The sequence below is a fragment of the Mustela nivalis genome, assembly GCF_964662115.1.
Source record: "Mustela nivalis genome assembly, chromosome: 19".
In the NCBI taxonomy this organism is placed as follows: Eukaryota; Metazoa; Chordata; class Mammalia; order Carnivora; family Mustelidae; genus Mustela; species Mustela nivalis.
In genome coordinates, this window is record NC_139038.1 from 15,153,616 (window position 1) to 15,168,765 (window position 15,150).

The 15,150-nt window shown below is 40.2% G+C and overlaps 1 protein-coding gene across 5 annotated transcripts in view; it reads right to left on the minus strand.

Annotated features, from left to right (window-relative positions):
* Positions 1-457: 457 nt before the first annotated feature.
* Positions 458-15,150, minus strand: part of TPST1 (tyrosylprotein sulfotransferase 1) — a 105,540-nt gene continuing 90,847 nt past the window's right edge. For 3 of the 5 annotated variants that reach the window (XM_082714404.1, XM_082714405.1, XM_082714407.1), the window contains 3 exons: positions 10,228-10,278; positions 2,847-2,893; positions 458-997 (listed from right to left, as the gene is read on the minus strand). In XM_082714404.1, coding sequence (XP_082570530.1) covers positions 2,876-2,893; positions 10,228-10,278 — 69 coding nt within the window. In that variant the 3' untranslated portion in view covers positions 458-997; positions 2,847-2,875. Of the gene's footprint in view, positions 1,358-2,846; positions 2,894-10,227; positions 10,279-15,150 lie in introns of all 5 variants that reach the window. The other 2 variants (XM_082714406.1, XM_082714408.1) reach the window with 1 other exon arrangement.

Here is a 15,150-nt window from a genome sequence, read left to right on the forward strand (position 1 = left end):
AGAGCAGAATGCTAAGCAAAGTCAGAGAAAGACAAATACCACGTAATTCCACTCCTGTGTGGAATTTAAGAAACAAACGAATGAATGAAGAAAAAAAAGAGCAACAAACCAAAAAACAGACTCTTAACTCTAGAGAACAAACTGATGGTTAACGGAGGGGAGAGAGGCGGAGGTGGGGGATGGATGAACTGTGACAGAGATCAAGGAGAGCCCTTGCAATGAGCACTGGGCATCGTAGGAAGTACCGAATCGCCATACTGTACACCTGAAGCTAATATAACACTGTGTGTTAACTACACCGGGATTAAAATAAAAAAACTTAATTGAAGCTATGATGCAGAGAAGGAATTATCTACAATAGAGCCAACTGAAGAAACTCCGGTTTATCAGTCACCATCTGATAAGGTCTTACTGCTTCTCTGAAGTCACAGTAATGAAAACATGTAAACCACCAGAATGCTTTGCACATTTAAAGCTTTTATTTTGAAAAATAAAATACAAAAGTCATTAAGTTGTAAATGTATACGGTAATTCCTCAACTTCTCAAAAACAATACAATGAATTATTTAAATAATTAAGATATTTAATATTATCCACATCAATACATTTAAACAGGAAGTGCTCTACAAAACATTAGAACATGTACAGATAACCTATCCCAAGATGAAACTGCCCAGTTTTGCTTAGAGAATTCCATTTAAAACCCTCCCCTTAAAACAAGTTTGGAATCTGGTCAGAAAGGAGGACCAGAGCAGTTTTAGCAGAAAGCACATGCTCCCTCTGGGCTTCCTATGCAGCGGCCGTGCACGCCATGGGGATCAGGAGGGCCGCACGGGGAAGCAGATCACTCGGGAAGGCCCAGATGAGCACGGGCAGCGCACGCTCTCAGTAGAAGGAGGCTGGCAAGTGAGCGGGAGATGCGGGCCGCGCTCTGCTCATCTCAACGGGGGACAGCCAGTCCTAGAATCTCCCTCCTGTTGAAAGGCGGCAGTCTTCCCTGGGGCAGACAAACAGAGCTCGGTTACAAGCACGGAGTCACACTTTGTTCTCCCCGCACCACGCTGCCTCCTTCCCAGCTGGGGTCCCGGCATCAGCCAGGCAGACAGGGAGGAGGACAGCCGGTTCCGAGAGCAGCTGCCTCAGAAGCACTGTCCTCCCGGAGATGCTCTGTCGCCTTCCTTGCTTCTTCCCAGTCCTTCTCTCACCGCAGGTGGCCCCTACAGGCCGCAACAAGCATATGGAGGTGCAGTGATGCTGTCGAGGCAACTCAAAGGCCGAGTCCATGGACACTATATTCCATCTTGTAAAGTATTCGATACGCGGGTCCCTGTGTGTGCATTTCGTGGACGGAAGTTATCTATAAGAGGTGTGATTACTGCTGCTACATACGTCTACAGAGTGTGTGTCTAGCACCTAGCATTTCCTCCTTAGCAAAAAGGTAGTCATAAATCTTGAAACCTATTATTATTAGCTCAGAGTCTTCCATGATCTTGACATGGCATAGCCGTGTTCATGTGCTTTTTCATTCTATTATCCACTAACCCAGCAAGTCATAAAAATCTTACTCAAATCATTCAGTCTTCATTTTCTCATCAGTACAACAGGGATAATACCACCTACTTGCCAGAGTGGTTTGAACCTTGAAAGAATTCACTCATATATGTACATATATGAATATAATATTATATATTACATAGTGTGTCATATAATATGTCATTCAAAAAAAAGATTTTATTTCTTTATTTGACCTAGAGACACAGCAAGAGAGGGAACATAAGCAGGGGGAGCAGGGGAGGGAGATGCAGACCTCCCACAGAGCAGGGAGCCCGATGTGGGGTTCAATCCCGGGACCCCGAAATTATGACCTGAGCCAAAGGCAGAAACTTAATGACTGAGCCACCCAGGCACCCATGTATATGGCATTTATATATTACATATATAAAATGCTTGATATTCTATGCCTTGAACAGAGTATGCAGTCAATACATTGTTATTATATAAAATAAAATAAAACAGCAAGCAAAACTATAAGAAAAAAACAGTTTTTTAAAAAAGTTTTTCAAGTTCCAAATGATCTAAGGCATTACCACATCATTCAGAACAAAACAGAATCTTAAGGACGTGTGGGAAAGGGGCATGAGCTCTGAGAAGCAATGTTAGGAGGTCTGGGTTCAGAAACCAGCTTTTCCACTAATTGGCTGGTGTCCCTGGACATGTACGTGATGATACTCAGATATAAAGGGGACTGATAGGTATGGCTGGCCTAGCCCAACTGTAGCCCCCACCTACAAGAGACAATATAGGTTACCAACATAAGATCTCATCGTACATTAAAACCAGCAAGCACAGACTTGACCAATTTCCAAAAATACTACTGCAAAAACATTTGCACATCCAGCATGCACAGAAGCAGCACAGGGTGGTGGAAGAAGCTTTCACCTTCCTTCGATGTCACTTTGACAAATAACCCGCTCAGTTTCCTTATCTGCAAACAGGTTATTGGGATTAATGGTCTCCAGATTTCTTTCAGCTAAAATATCTTAGTATCTTATACTCCTCCTCATATTAAAAATAAAAACTAACACTGTTTGAGTGCTTACTAGGTGCCAAGCTTTTTGTAGACATTATTATGCTCAATTCTTACTACTACTCTCTTACTAATATTGTCCTCGTTTTGCAGATGAGGAAGCTAAGACACAGAGAAGCCATTTGTTCAATGCCACAGAGCCCAGATTCCAACTCGGCCAACGGACTCCAGAGCTGTGTTCTCCACTCCAGCCATACTGCCTCCTAAGAGAGCTTAAGCAGGGAAACCCAAAGACCAAAGAATGTCCCCCAACTCTCACCTCATGTATGGAAGAGGTTCCTGGCTCTGCTACTCCACTTCCTCAGTCTGTCAAAGGAAGCAAACGATATTTTAAAAGACCTTGGAAATATCAGGGATAGCCTGTCAGCTCTGATCACAGATTTTCCAATGAACTCAGTCTGCTACAACTATATAATAAAGAACCTGACTGGCCTGTCTCTAGTTCCTGGTAGGGAGACTCTAAATTCTTGGATTTTCCCGGGTAAAGGGAATATCTTCATTATTCAGGAGCTGCTTGGATCATACTGGAGTTTAAGCTACAAAATGAGATAACTCAGGATGGAGGCTGGTCACACAAAGATCACACCTGTGGTGAGAGACTTGGGACTGAGTCAGCCCAGCCTTGGGGTAGCGGATGACTGGGAATGACTTCAACTACATAGTCAATGATTCAATCAATCATGTCTATGTGATTAGATCCCAATAAAAAACTACGGATGCTGCAGTTCAGTGAAGGCACAGATGTGCTGCTGAGGGGGAAAAGTACCCTGATTCGTGGAGAATGGGCACAGCTCTGTGTCTGAGAACCTCATACCCCTGTCTCTTCATTTGGCTGATCCTGATTTGTGTCCTTTATAATAAAACTGTAAATACGGCACTTCGCGGAGTTCTGTGAGCCACTTTAGCTATACCAAACCTGAGGGTTCTGTGAGTTTCAATTTTCTAATTTATTATAAGTTAAATAAAAGTCTTTTACAGCCTTTTTCTAAGTATTTGCGTGTGGGATGCATTAAACTAACCATAGTAAGGGGCTTAAACTCCTAGTAAGGCTTTTGTGCAATTTTTTTTCTGATAGATTTGTAGAAATCCTCTATAGTCTACAAATGAATCCTTTGTTTCAAATTATTTTATCCCACTTAAGGTATACTTTTATACTCTTTATGATGCTTTCTAATAAGTAAATATTATCAATTTTAGTGGCGCCAAATTATCCATTTTAAAATTAACAATTAGTGTTTTCTATGATCTAAGAAATCCTTCCCTTTTAAGGTCATGAAGATATTCTCCTTTGTGGTCTCCTAAAAACTTTATTATTTTTGCCTTTAACGTTTAGGTTTATAATTGGCCTGGTTATGACTTTTGTGTATGCTGTGAAGCAGAGGTATCCCTTTAATTTTAGACTCAAATTTCCTTTCTTGATTCCTTCAAACTTATTATGCAAAACAGTCTTTGGATCTGACATTCCTTCAAGACTTGCCTCTTGGATTATTCTCTGGCTCCAACTGCCACACCCTACAAGTGACTGATGGCTTATTCATGACTCCATCCAGGTTTTGGGGGCATCACGCCTAGCCCAGGCTCCGGGCCCAGGGCCCCCTTGCCTGTAAAAATTGATCAGTCTTCAAGGGAGATCGGAAGTTCCTTAAAAAGACCTTTTTTCTCTCTGACTCTTGAGGACTCATTCCAACTTCTCACCCATGACCGAAATTGAGTAAACATTTGTTGAATAAATGAATGAATGGGAGGATTAAAATTGAACATACGCTAATAAGAATATGCCTTGGAAGTAGTATGAAATTCTCAAGTAATACTAATATCAACTACTAATGGCTGACTGTTATTGGACAAGGATCTGAGAAGACAGAGCCTTCAACCCCGGTGTGAGATGCAGCTTCTCCTACAGGGCCCAGCCCACTCAGTTCAGGCGCGCTTCAGGCAACACGACCTCACAGAGTCTGTGAGGAGGTATGACTCCCTCACCAATCCAATCCTTATCTGGAATGATTTTAGAAACCAAGTTCAGTGCTGAGTCTTCATTTCCTATTTACAAGCCAATTACTGATAGCAAATTCCCAGTAGTATGATTGCTGGGTCGTAGGGTTGCTCTATTTTCAACATTTTGAGGAACCTTCATACTATTTTCCATAGTGGCTACACAAGCTTGCATTCTCACCAACAGTGTAGGTGGGTTCCCCTTTCTCCGCATCTTCGCCAAGATCTGTAATTTTCTGACTTGTTAATTTTAGCCATTCTGACTGGTGTGAGGTGCTCTCTCACTGAGGTTTTGATTTGTATTTCCCTGATGCCAAGTGATGTGGAGCACTTTTCCATGTGTCTGTTGGCCATCTGGATGTCTTCTTTGCAGAAATGTCTGTTAGTATCTTCTGCCCATTTCTTAGATTATTTGATTATTTGAATTTGATAAGCTCTTTATAGATTTTGGATACTAGCCCTTTATCTGATATGTCATTTGCAAATATCTCCTCCCATTCTGTTGGTTGTCTTTTGGTTCTGTCAACTGTTTGTTCTCTTTGCTGTGCAAAAGCTTTTTATCTTGATGAAGTACCCATATTTCATTTTGCCCTTGGTTCCCTTGCCTTTGGCAATGTTTCTAGGAAGAAGTTGCTGTGATAAGTTGAAGAGGTTGCTGCTTGTGTTCTCCTCAAGGATTCTGATGGCTTCCGGTCTCACATTGAGGTCTTTCATCCATTTTGAGTCCATTTTTGTGTGTGGTATAAGAAATGGTCCAGTTTCAGTCTTCTGCATGTGGCTGTCCAATATTCCCAACACCATTTGGTAAAGAAACCTTTTTTCCATTGAACATTCTTCCCTGCTTTGTTGGAGATTAGTTGACCATAGAGTTGAGGGTCCATTTCTGGGCTCTTTATTCTGTTCCATTGATCTATGCATCTATTTTTGTGCCTATACCATACTATCTTGATGATTACAGCTTTGTAATACAGCTTGAAGTCCGGAATTGTGATGTTGCCAGCTTTCCTTTTCTTTTTCAATCTTCTTCTGGCTGTTTGGGGTCTTTTCTGGTTCCATACAAATTTTAGGATTATTTGTTTCATTTATGTGAAAAAAATCAAAAGTATTTTGATAGGGATTGCATTAATATGTAGGTTGCTCTCAGCAGTATAGACATTTTAACAATATTTGTTCTTCAAAAACCATGAGCATGGAACGTTTTTCCATTTCTTTGTGCCTTCCTCAATTTCTTTCATGAGTATTCTATAGTTTTCTGAGTACAGATCCTTTGTCTCTTTTGTTAGATTTATTCTTAAGTATCTTATGGTTTTGGGTGCAACTGTAAATGGGATTGGCTCCTTAATTTCTTATTCTTTTGTCTTATTCTTGGTGTAGAGAAATGCAACTGATTTCTGTGCATTGATTTTATATCCTGACACTTTACTGAATTCCTGTATGAGTTCTAGCAGTTTGGGGATGGAGTCTTTTGGGTTTTCCACGTAAAGTAGCATATCATTTGCAAAGAGTGAGAATTTGGCTTCTTCTTTGCTGATTCAGAGGCCTTTAATTTCTTTTTGTTGTCTGATTGCTGAGGCTAGGTCGTCTAGCACAATATAGAATAGCAGTGGTGATAGTGGACATTCCTTTGGTCTTCCTGACCTTAGGGGATAGCTCTCAGTTTGAGAATGACATTTGCTGTGGCTTCTTAAAGATGGCTTTGATGATATTGAGGTATGTACCCTCTATCCCTACACTGTGAAGAGTTTTGATCAAGAAAGGATGGTGTACTCTGTCAAATGCTTTTTCAGCATCTATTGAGAGTATCATATGGTTCTTGTTCTTTCTTTTATTAATGTAGTGGTATGACACTGATTGATTTGCAGATCCTGAACCAACCTTGCAGCTCAGGAATAAATCCCACTTGGTTGTAGTGAATAATCCTATTAATGTGCTGTTGGATCCTATTACCTAGTATTTTGGTGACAATTTTTGCATCCATGTTATCAGGGATATTGGTCTGTAATTCTCCTTTTTGATGGAGTCTTTGTCCGGTTTTGAGATCAAGATAATGCTGGCCTCAAAATGAGTTTAGAGGTTTTCCTTCTCAGGAATAGGTATTAATTCTTCTTTAAATGTTTGGTAGAATTCCCTGGGAAGCCGTCTGGCCCTGGGCTCTTGTTTCTTGGGAGATTTTTGATGACTGTTTCAATCTCCTTATTGGTTATGGGTCTGTTCTTCCTGGTTCAGTTTTGGTCATTTATATGTCTCTAGGAATGCATACAATTCTTCCAGATTGTCAAATTTGCTGGTGTACACTTGCTCATAATATGTTCTCATAATTGTTTGCATTTCTTAGTGTTGGTTGTGATCTCTCCTCTTTCATTCATGATTTTAATAATTTGGGTCATTTCTCTTTTCTTTTTGATAAGTCTGGCCAGGGGGTTATCAATTTTATTAATCCTTTCAAAGAACCAGCTCATTAGTTTCATTAATCTAGTTTCATTAATCTGTTCTACTGTTCTTTTGGTTCCTATTTCATTGATTTCTACTCTGATCTTTATTATTTCTCTTCCCCTGCTGGGTTTCGGCTTTCTTTGCTATGCTTTCTCCAGCTCCTTTAGGTGTAGGGTTAGGTTTTGTACTTGAGACCTTTCTTGTTTCTTGAGAAAGGCTTGTATTGCTATATTCCTTCCTCTCAGGACCGCCTTTGCTGCATCTCAAAGACTTTGAACTGTTGTGTTTTCATTTTCATTTGTTTCCATGAATTTTAAAAATTCTTTAATTTCCTGGTTGAGCCATTCATTTTTTAGTAGGATGCTCTTTAACCTCCACCTATTTGAGTTCTTTCCAACTTTCCTTTTGTGATTGAATTCTAGTTCTGAAGCACTGTGATCTGAAAATATGCAGGGAATGATCCCCATCTTTTGGTATCAGTTGAGACCTGATTTGTGACCCAGGATGTGATCTGTTCTGGAGAATGTTCCATGTGCACTAGAGAGGAATATGTTTTCTGTTGCTTTGGGATGGAATATTCTTAATGTATCTGTTAAGTTCATCTGGTCCAGCGTGTCATTCAAAGCCCTTATTTCCTTGTTAATCTTTTGCTTAGATGATCTGTCCATTTCAGTGAGGGGGGGGTGTTAAAGTCCCTACTATTATTGTATTATTATTGATGTGTTTCTTTGTTATTAATTGGCTTATATAATTGGCTGCTCCCATGTTAGGTGCATAAATATTTACAACTGTTAGATCTTCCTGTTGGACAGAACCTTTAAGTATGATATAGTGTCCTTCCTTGTCTCTTATTACAGTGTTTGGTTTAAAATCTAATTTGACTGCCACCCCAGCTTTCTTTTTATGGCCATTACTATGATAAATGGTATTCAACCCCCTTATTTTAAATCTGGAGGTGTCTTTGGGTCTAAAATGAGCCTCTTGCAGAAGTGTAATGATGGGTCTTGCTCTTTTATCCAATCTGATATCCTGTGTCTTGGGGCATTTAGCCCATTTAAATTCAGAGTAATTATTGAAAGATATGTACCCTGTATTGCCTGTAAGGTGACTGTTACGGTATATTGTCTCTGTTTCTTCCTGGTCTATGTTACTTTTGGGCTTTCTCTTTGCATAGAGGACCACTTTCAGTATTTCTTATAGGGTTGGTTTGGTGATCACAAACTCTTTTAGTTTCTGTTTGTCCTGGAAGCTTTTTATCTCTCCTTCTATTTTCAATGACAGCCTGGCTGGATATAGTAGTTTTAGCTACATGTTCCTCTCATTTACTACCTTGAATATATCATGCCAGTCCTTTCTGGCCTGCCAGGTCTTTGTGGATAGGTCTGCTGCCAATCTAATGCTTCTCCTCTTGTAGATTTCAAACCCCTTGTCCCAAACTACTTTCAGGATTTTCTCTGTCTCTGAGATTTGTAAAGTTGCACTAATATATGTTGGGGTATTGACCTTTTTTATTCATTTTTTTTTTTTTTAAAGATTTTATTTACTTATTTGACAGAGATTACAAGTAGGCAGAGAGGCAGTCAGAGAGAGGAGGAAGCAGGCTCCCTGCTGAGCAGAGAGCCCGATGTGGGGCTCGATCCCAGGACCTTGGGATCATGACCTGAGCTGAAAGCAGAGGCTTTAACCCACTGAGCCACCCAGGCGCCCCCCTTTTTTATTCATTTTGAAGGGATTCTCTGTGCCTCTTGGATTTTGATGGCTGTTTCCTTCCCCAAATTAGGGAGGTTCTTTGCTATAATTTGCTCTAATATATCTTCTGCCCCCTCTCTTCTTCCCGATTCTAATACTGTTTCACTTTATGGCATCACTTATCTCTCTAATTCTCTCCTTGTGATCCAATAGTTGTTTATCTCTCTTTTTCTCAGCTTCTTTATTCTCCATCATTTGGTCTTCTATATCACTAATTCTCTTTTCTGCCTCATTTATCCTAGCAGTTGGAGCCTCCATTTTTTATTGTACCTCATTAATAGCCTTTTTAATTTCAACTTGGTTAGTTTTATTTATCCAGGAAGGGATTCTCTAGTATCTTCTATGCTTTTTTCAAGCCCAACTAGTATCTTTATAATCATTACTCTGAACTCTAGTTCCGACATTTTATTAATGTCCATGTTGATTAGATCCTCGGCAGTCAATACTGTTTTTTCCCCCCCTGAGGAGAGTTTTTCCTTTTTGTCATTTTCTCCAAAGAAGAATAGATGAACAAGAGAACAAAATGCTACAAGGGTAACAGTGACCCTAGAAAAATATACACTAAACAAATCAGAAGAGATCTGGAACCAGGGGATTTAAAAAAAAAAAAAAAAAAGTCTGGCTGGTCAATAGGACAGAGCCACCCATTAGCTTTTGAATTATTTTGGTCTGTTAGAAGAAACTGCCTCCAAAATTTTAAATAAAGGAAAACTTACATATATAGAAAAATAAGGGTAAATACAATGAAGGGATGGAATAGGACTGTAAAAATGAAAATTAGAAAAAATTTTTAAAAAGGAATTGATAAGACGTTGATTAAAAAAAAAAAGAAAGATTTAAAAAAAGGGGAGAATATGATCAGTCAGGTTAATAGAACAAAGCCATACACTAGATTTAGGGTATATTTTGGTCTGTTAAAAGAATCTGCATCCCAAAATTTTAAAGAAAAAAAAAAAAAAATATATATATATATATATATATATATATATACATACACACACACACAAAAGTTAAATACAATGAAGGGATAGACTGTGACTTCCAGAAAGTGGTCATTTTTCTGTTCATAGAGTTGCTGCTATTCTTTTCTTAAATCTCCTGTTGTGTTCGTAGGTGTTCAGAATGGCTTGATAACTCTCTAGCTGAATTCTTGGGACCAGATGACATTTAGGTCTCCTATTCCTCCTCCATCTTGGAGCCTGCCTGCCAGGCTTCTTATATGTGGAATACTGTATGGTTTATACACCTCCGGCAATCAGATTTTAGTTATCGATAAAGTAGTTCCTTAATTCTGGAAGACATTGACACTGAGCTCTCTCAAATTAAGACACTGACACTGAGCTCTCTCAAATTAAAACCAACAGCTACCAGAGGCCAATTTTTACCACCAGCACAGTACTCTTTAAAAAGATCCCTCTGACACAAGAGCCCATCTATCACATTAAGAACAGAAGCAGATATAGTACCTGAGGTTTTTCTTTAAGAAATTCAGGGAGCTGAAATTCTCCTTTATAGACCTGGGGGGAAAAAAAGCCAACTGTGAATTTAAGGAAACAGTGTCATCATCACTTCACGATACTTGCAATGCCTGATGGTGGATGGATTTACTGCTTCATTCTCAGTGAGTTTTAGAATGTTAGTTTAAAAACAGTTAACATTGAAGGACTGAGTGAAATTCCCACTCACTCTGGTCTCAACTCTTGTACATTTGCCTGTGTGCTCCCAAATGTGGGCTGGCTTGGAGAGGCCTCAGAGTATCTGAAGTAGAAAAAAAGCATCCTAACATTCCAAGCCCCAATCATTTTAGCTGAGAGAGAAAACAAGCCCTGGGCCATCTCTCTCAAGCAACCAACAGAGAATTCACACAATTCAGGAACAGACTCCTCAGATATCCTTTTGAAATCTTCACCAATACAAATCTTAGATTTATTTCAAATTTTCTTTTCTTTTTGTTTTTATTCTTTCTTTTTTGTTGTTGTTGTTAAAAATTTTACTTATCTGAAAGAGAGAGAGAGTGAAATAGTGATAGCGATAGCAAGAGAAAGCATGAGCAGAGAGAAGTGGGAGAAGCAGTTTCCCTGCTGAGCAAGGAGCCTGATGCAGGGGTTGATCCCAGGACCTGAGCCAAAGTCTTACCTAACTGACCCACCTAGGTGCCCCCTGCCAATTTACTTCTCTTAATGTCCCCTATATTCTCATAATAATTTGAATATTAGAATATGAAATGATAGGGCGCCTGGGTGGCTCGGTGGGTTAAGCTACTGCCTTTGGCTCAGGTCATGATCTCAGGGTCCTGGGATTGAGTCCCGCATCGGGCTCTCTGCTCAGCGGGGAGCCTGCTTCCTCCTCTCTCTCTCTGCCTGCCTCTCTGCCTACTTGTGATCTGTCAAATAAATAAATAAAATCTTTAAAAAAAAAAAGAATATGAAATGATATATAAAGTTATATACTTTAAACCTCATAAAATCTTATAATTAAAAACTTACACTTTTTTTTTAAGATTTTATTTATTTGAGGGGCACCTGGGTGGCTCAGTCATTAAGTGTCTGCCTTCAACTCAGGTCATGATCCCAGGGTCCTGGGATCGAGTCCCATATCGGAGGTCCCTGCTCAGAGGGAAACCTGCTTCTCCCTCTCCCACTCCCCCTGCTTCTGTTCCCTCTCTCCATTTGTGTCTCTCTGTCAAATAAATAAATAAATAAATCTTAAAAAAAAAAAAGATTTTATTTATTTGAGAGAGAGAGAGCATGAAAGGGGAAAAGATCAGAGGGAGAAGCAGACTCCCCGTGGAGCTGGGAGCCTGATGTGGAACTTGATACAGGGACTCTGGGATCATGACCTGAGCTGAAGGCAGTTGCATAACCAACTGAGCCACCCAGGTGCCCTACCCTTTTCAGTATATAAAATTAGGTTGCTTTATTTTATTTTAAATATTTTATTTGTTTTTAACTCAGAGAGAGCATGTGCAAAAGCAGGGGGAGTGGCAGGTAGAAGGAGAAGCAGGTTCCCTACTGAGCAGGGAGCCAGATGTGGGACTTGGTCCCAGGACCCTAGGATCATGACCTGAGCCAAAGGCAGCCGCTTAACCTGCTGAGCCACCCAGGCAACCTTAAAATTATGTTTTAATACAAGCAATATTAAGGAAATAACTTTAGGCTAGAAGATTCAATATAGTAAGGATGTTCATTCTCCTCAACAAAGGAATTCCAATCAAAATTCTAGCATACATTTTTTTTAAAAAAGATTTTATTTATTTACTTATTTGACAGAGATCACAAGTAGGTAGAGAGACAGGCAGATAGAGAGGGGGAAGCAGGAGGGTCCCTGCTGAGCAGAGAGCCCAAAGTGGGGCTCGATCTCAGGACCCTGGGATCATGACCTGAGCCGAAGGCAGAGGTTTTAACCCACTCAGCCACCCAGTTGCCCCAATTCTAGCACACATTTTTGGGCAGGGGGGAAGAGGTGATTTTAAGCTGATTGCAAGTTATATGGAAATGCACAGAGCCAAGAATAATCAAAATAATCTTAAAAAGAACAAAGTGAGGGACTTACTCTACTAGATATTAAGGTGTATTGTTATACAGCTATAATAAGCCAATTATATAGCTCATACATATACACACATATAGTTATAATTCTTATAATATACTTTAATATATATTATTACATATATAAAGATAATAATTAAGTCACACAGAAGACAGAAAAGCTTTGGTACAAGTATGGACAAACATATCAATGAAACAGAATGAAGAACCTAGAAACAGACCCTTGTATATAGATACTTGGTTAACAATAAAGATGGCATTGCAAGCAATGCAATTAGAATGAATGAATAAATAAGTGTGGTATATAATGATACTGAATAGCAATTAAGTAAAATGAACGACTGCTATGATAACAGCACAGATGAATCCCAGCACATATGAGGAGGGGGATAAAAGCCAGGCCCCTAAAAATGACATACATGTCTCCATTTAAAATACTTCAAAGTTTGTAAAATGGCAAAACAACTTCATGATGTTAGAAATCAGGATACTGTTTACTCTGTGGAGGAGGGAGGCGGTTGTGATTGGGAAGGGTATGAAAGAGGCTTCCAGGGTACTGGAAATTTTCAGTCTTTATATGGGTACCAATTGTGAAAGTGTACTTTTTTTTTCTTATAAAGGATATTTATTTATTTATTTGTCAGAGAGAGAGAGGGCAGGCACATATATGGGTACCAATTGTGAAGGTGTACTCTCTTTTTTTTTTTTAAAGGATATTTATTTATTTATTTATTTGTCAGAGAGGGAGAGAGCAAGCACAAGCAGGGGGAGCAGCAGGCAGAGGGAGAAGCAGGCTCCCCGCTGAGCAAGGAACCTGGCAAGGGACTCAGTCCCAGGACACTGGGATCATGACCTGAGCTGAAGGCAGATACCGAATCAACTGAGCCACCCAGACATCCCAGGTTGTACCATTTATATAGCTATGATTTGTGTAATTTTTCTGTAAGTTATACTTCAAGAACAAAATTGAACAAATTAAGCCAGTAACTTAATGCTAAAAATTTACTGCCAACGCACACAAATACACACTCTTTAAATACCAGGATGTTTGTTTCAACACTGCAAAAGCAAAAAAGCTGGGAACTATTTGTGCCAATCAAAAGTAAAGAAGGTCTCCATGAGCCAAAGTTTGATAATTGATGAACTTGAGAAAGTATGGTGAGAAACTACAGATGGTTACTGGGAAGACAGTCACTGAATAGTCTCTCCGAGCAAAAATAAAGCTTCTGAATGGTGAATCCTAAAGCCCACAGACCTAAGGGATTCTTCCTTGGTTATAAGATGACTGATCGACTTCTAAAAGCAGCATTCCCTAAGAAACTCAGAGAATGAATGTACTTTCTGCCTGTCTCTTTCTCTGCAGTTTCTGAAACCTCCGTTCTTTCCCGTCCCATAGATGACTACATTAAAACAGAGATGTCGGATTTTTGGATACAAACACGTCTTCAGAGACGCATCACAGTGGAAGTTAAGGGGGTGCAGGATAACAACACCGCATCTGTCAGGGCTGTTTCAAAAGCTACTAGCATCTCTTTCAGACCCTTGAATAATCCCAGGTCATGGGGGGGTCTGGTCTAGTTGCTCCCTGAAGAACTCCTCTTACTCTGCATGTAAGAGTCTTTTCTGTTCTACCCTATCACCACAGCCCCAAAATTGTTCCGGCTTTCTGCACAGCGCTCCTCGTACCCCCAGATTACTGAGCTATAACTGCCATACAACATCGTATTACTTTCTGATTAGCTTTCTGATGAGGAAGGATCTAAGCCCCTGGAGTTGTGTTTCATGTTAATTCTGACTTCCACTGTGCCTGTCTGCAAGCGAACACAAGAACCAGTGCAGGGGCTCAAGCCAAGTGGATGTTTTTCTTGTTCCTCTTTGTGTGTTTGTTTGTTTTTTCCCACCAGATTCTCAGGTAGGGAATCTCTCCTTCTCCCTCTAGTCACGGTTCCCAACCCTTCCAAGCCCCTGGGGCATACGCTACTCAGGCTTAGTTAGGGTCCTGTGTCCTGGCTGCATCACTGAACAGAACAAGGCTCATTTGTCCTAGTCCCTCTTCCAGTTAGTGGGTTAGGTCCCCATGCAACTTTTCTTATATTCCTCATATCCTCCGACTCCCAAACCCGGCTCTCCTCTCCTTTAGCTAGACTCTTCTACCAGAATTCAAGCAGAAGGTTCAGTGAAAGCCCAGGGGGTTACCCAGCACTTCGCTGGCAGAGTGAGGCTTAGAAGGCCCCACCCAGCACTGTCAGGACAGAAAAGATGAGTAGGAACATGGAATATTGTGAGTCTTCCAGGAAGCAATAGTTCCAGAGAGATAAGGCTTATATGAAAGGGGGAAACACCCCAAATTACATGTCACAAATTTCATAAAAACAAACCAAAAAGGGGTCAGGATAAGACATCAGATAAAAGGCTAATCAAAAAATAAGTGGAAAGCTGCCTCCTTCATTATCCTTTAGGGAGCAAATGCTTCACAAGAGAGAAACTATGGCACATAGAAGAACACTTTCTACTGACAAAGCAATTCCTAGTTAGTGCAGGAAACCCAGCACTACGTTGCCTGTAAAAACTGCAAAATCAGGGATGGAATTTCCTTTGGTTAAATCAACAGTAATTTTGGACATGCTATTCTCTGGTACTAATGGACTGAGGACTGTGCTTGACAGCAATGAGCCAGGCACTCAGAATCCAAACCTTCCTACTGATCCCTCTCACCTCAGGCCCCAAAGGCATGATGAGGAGGAAAAAGTAGGCTCCTGACATGGAGGGCTCACTGGGGGATAAAAGTAGTAAGAACAGCAGTTAACAGTACTGCCTCAGGTTCGGGTTAAGCCCGTGCTT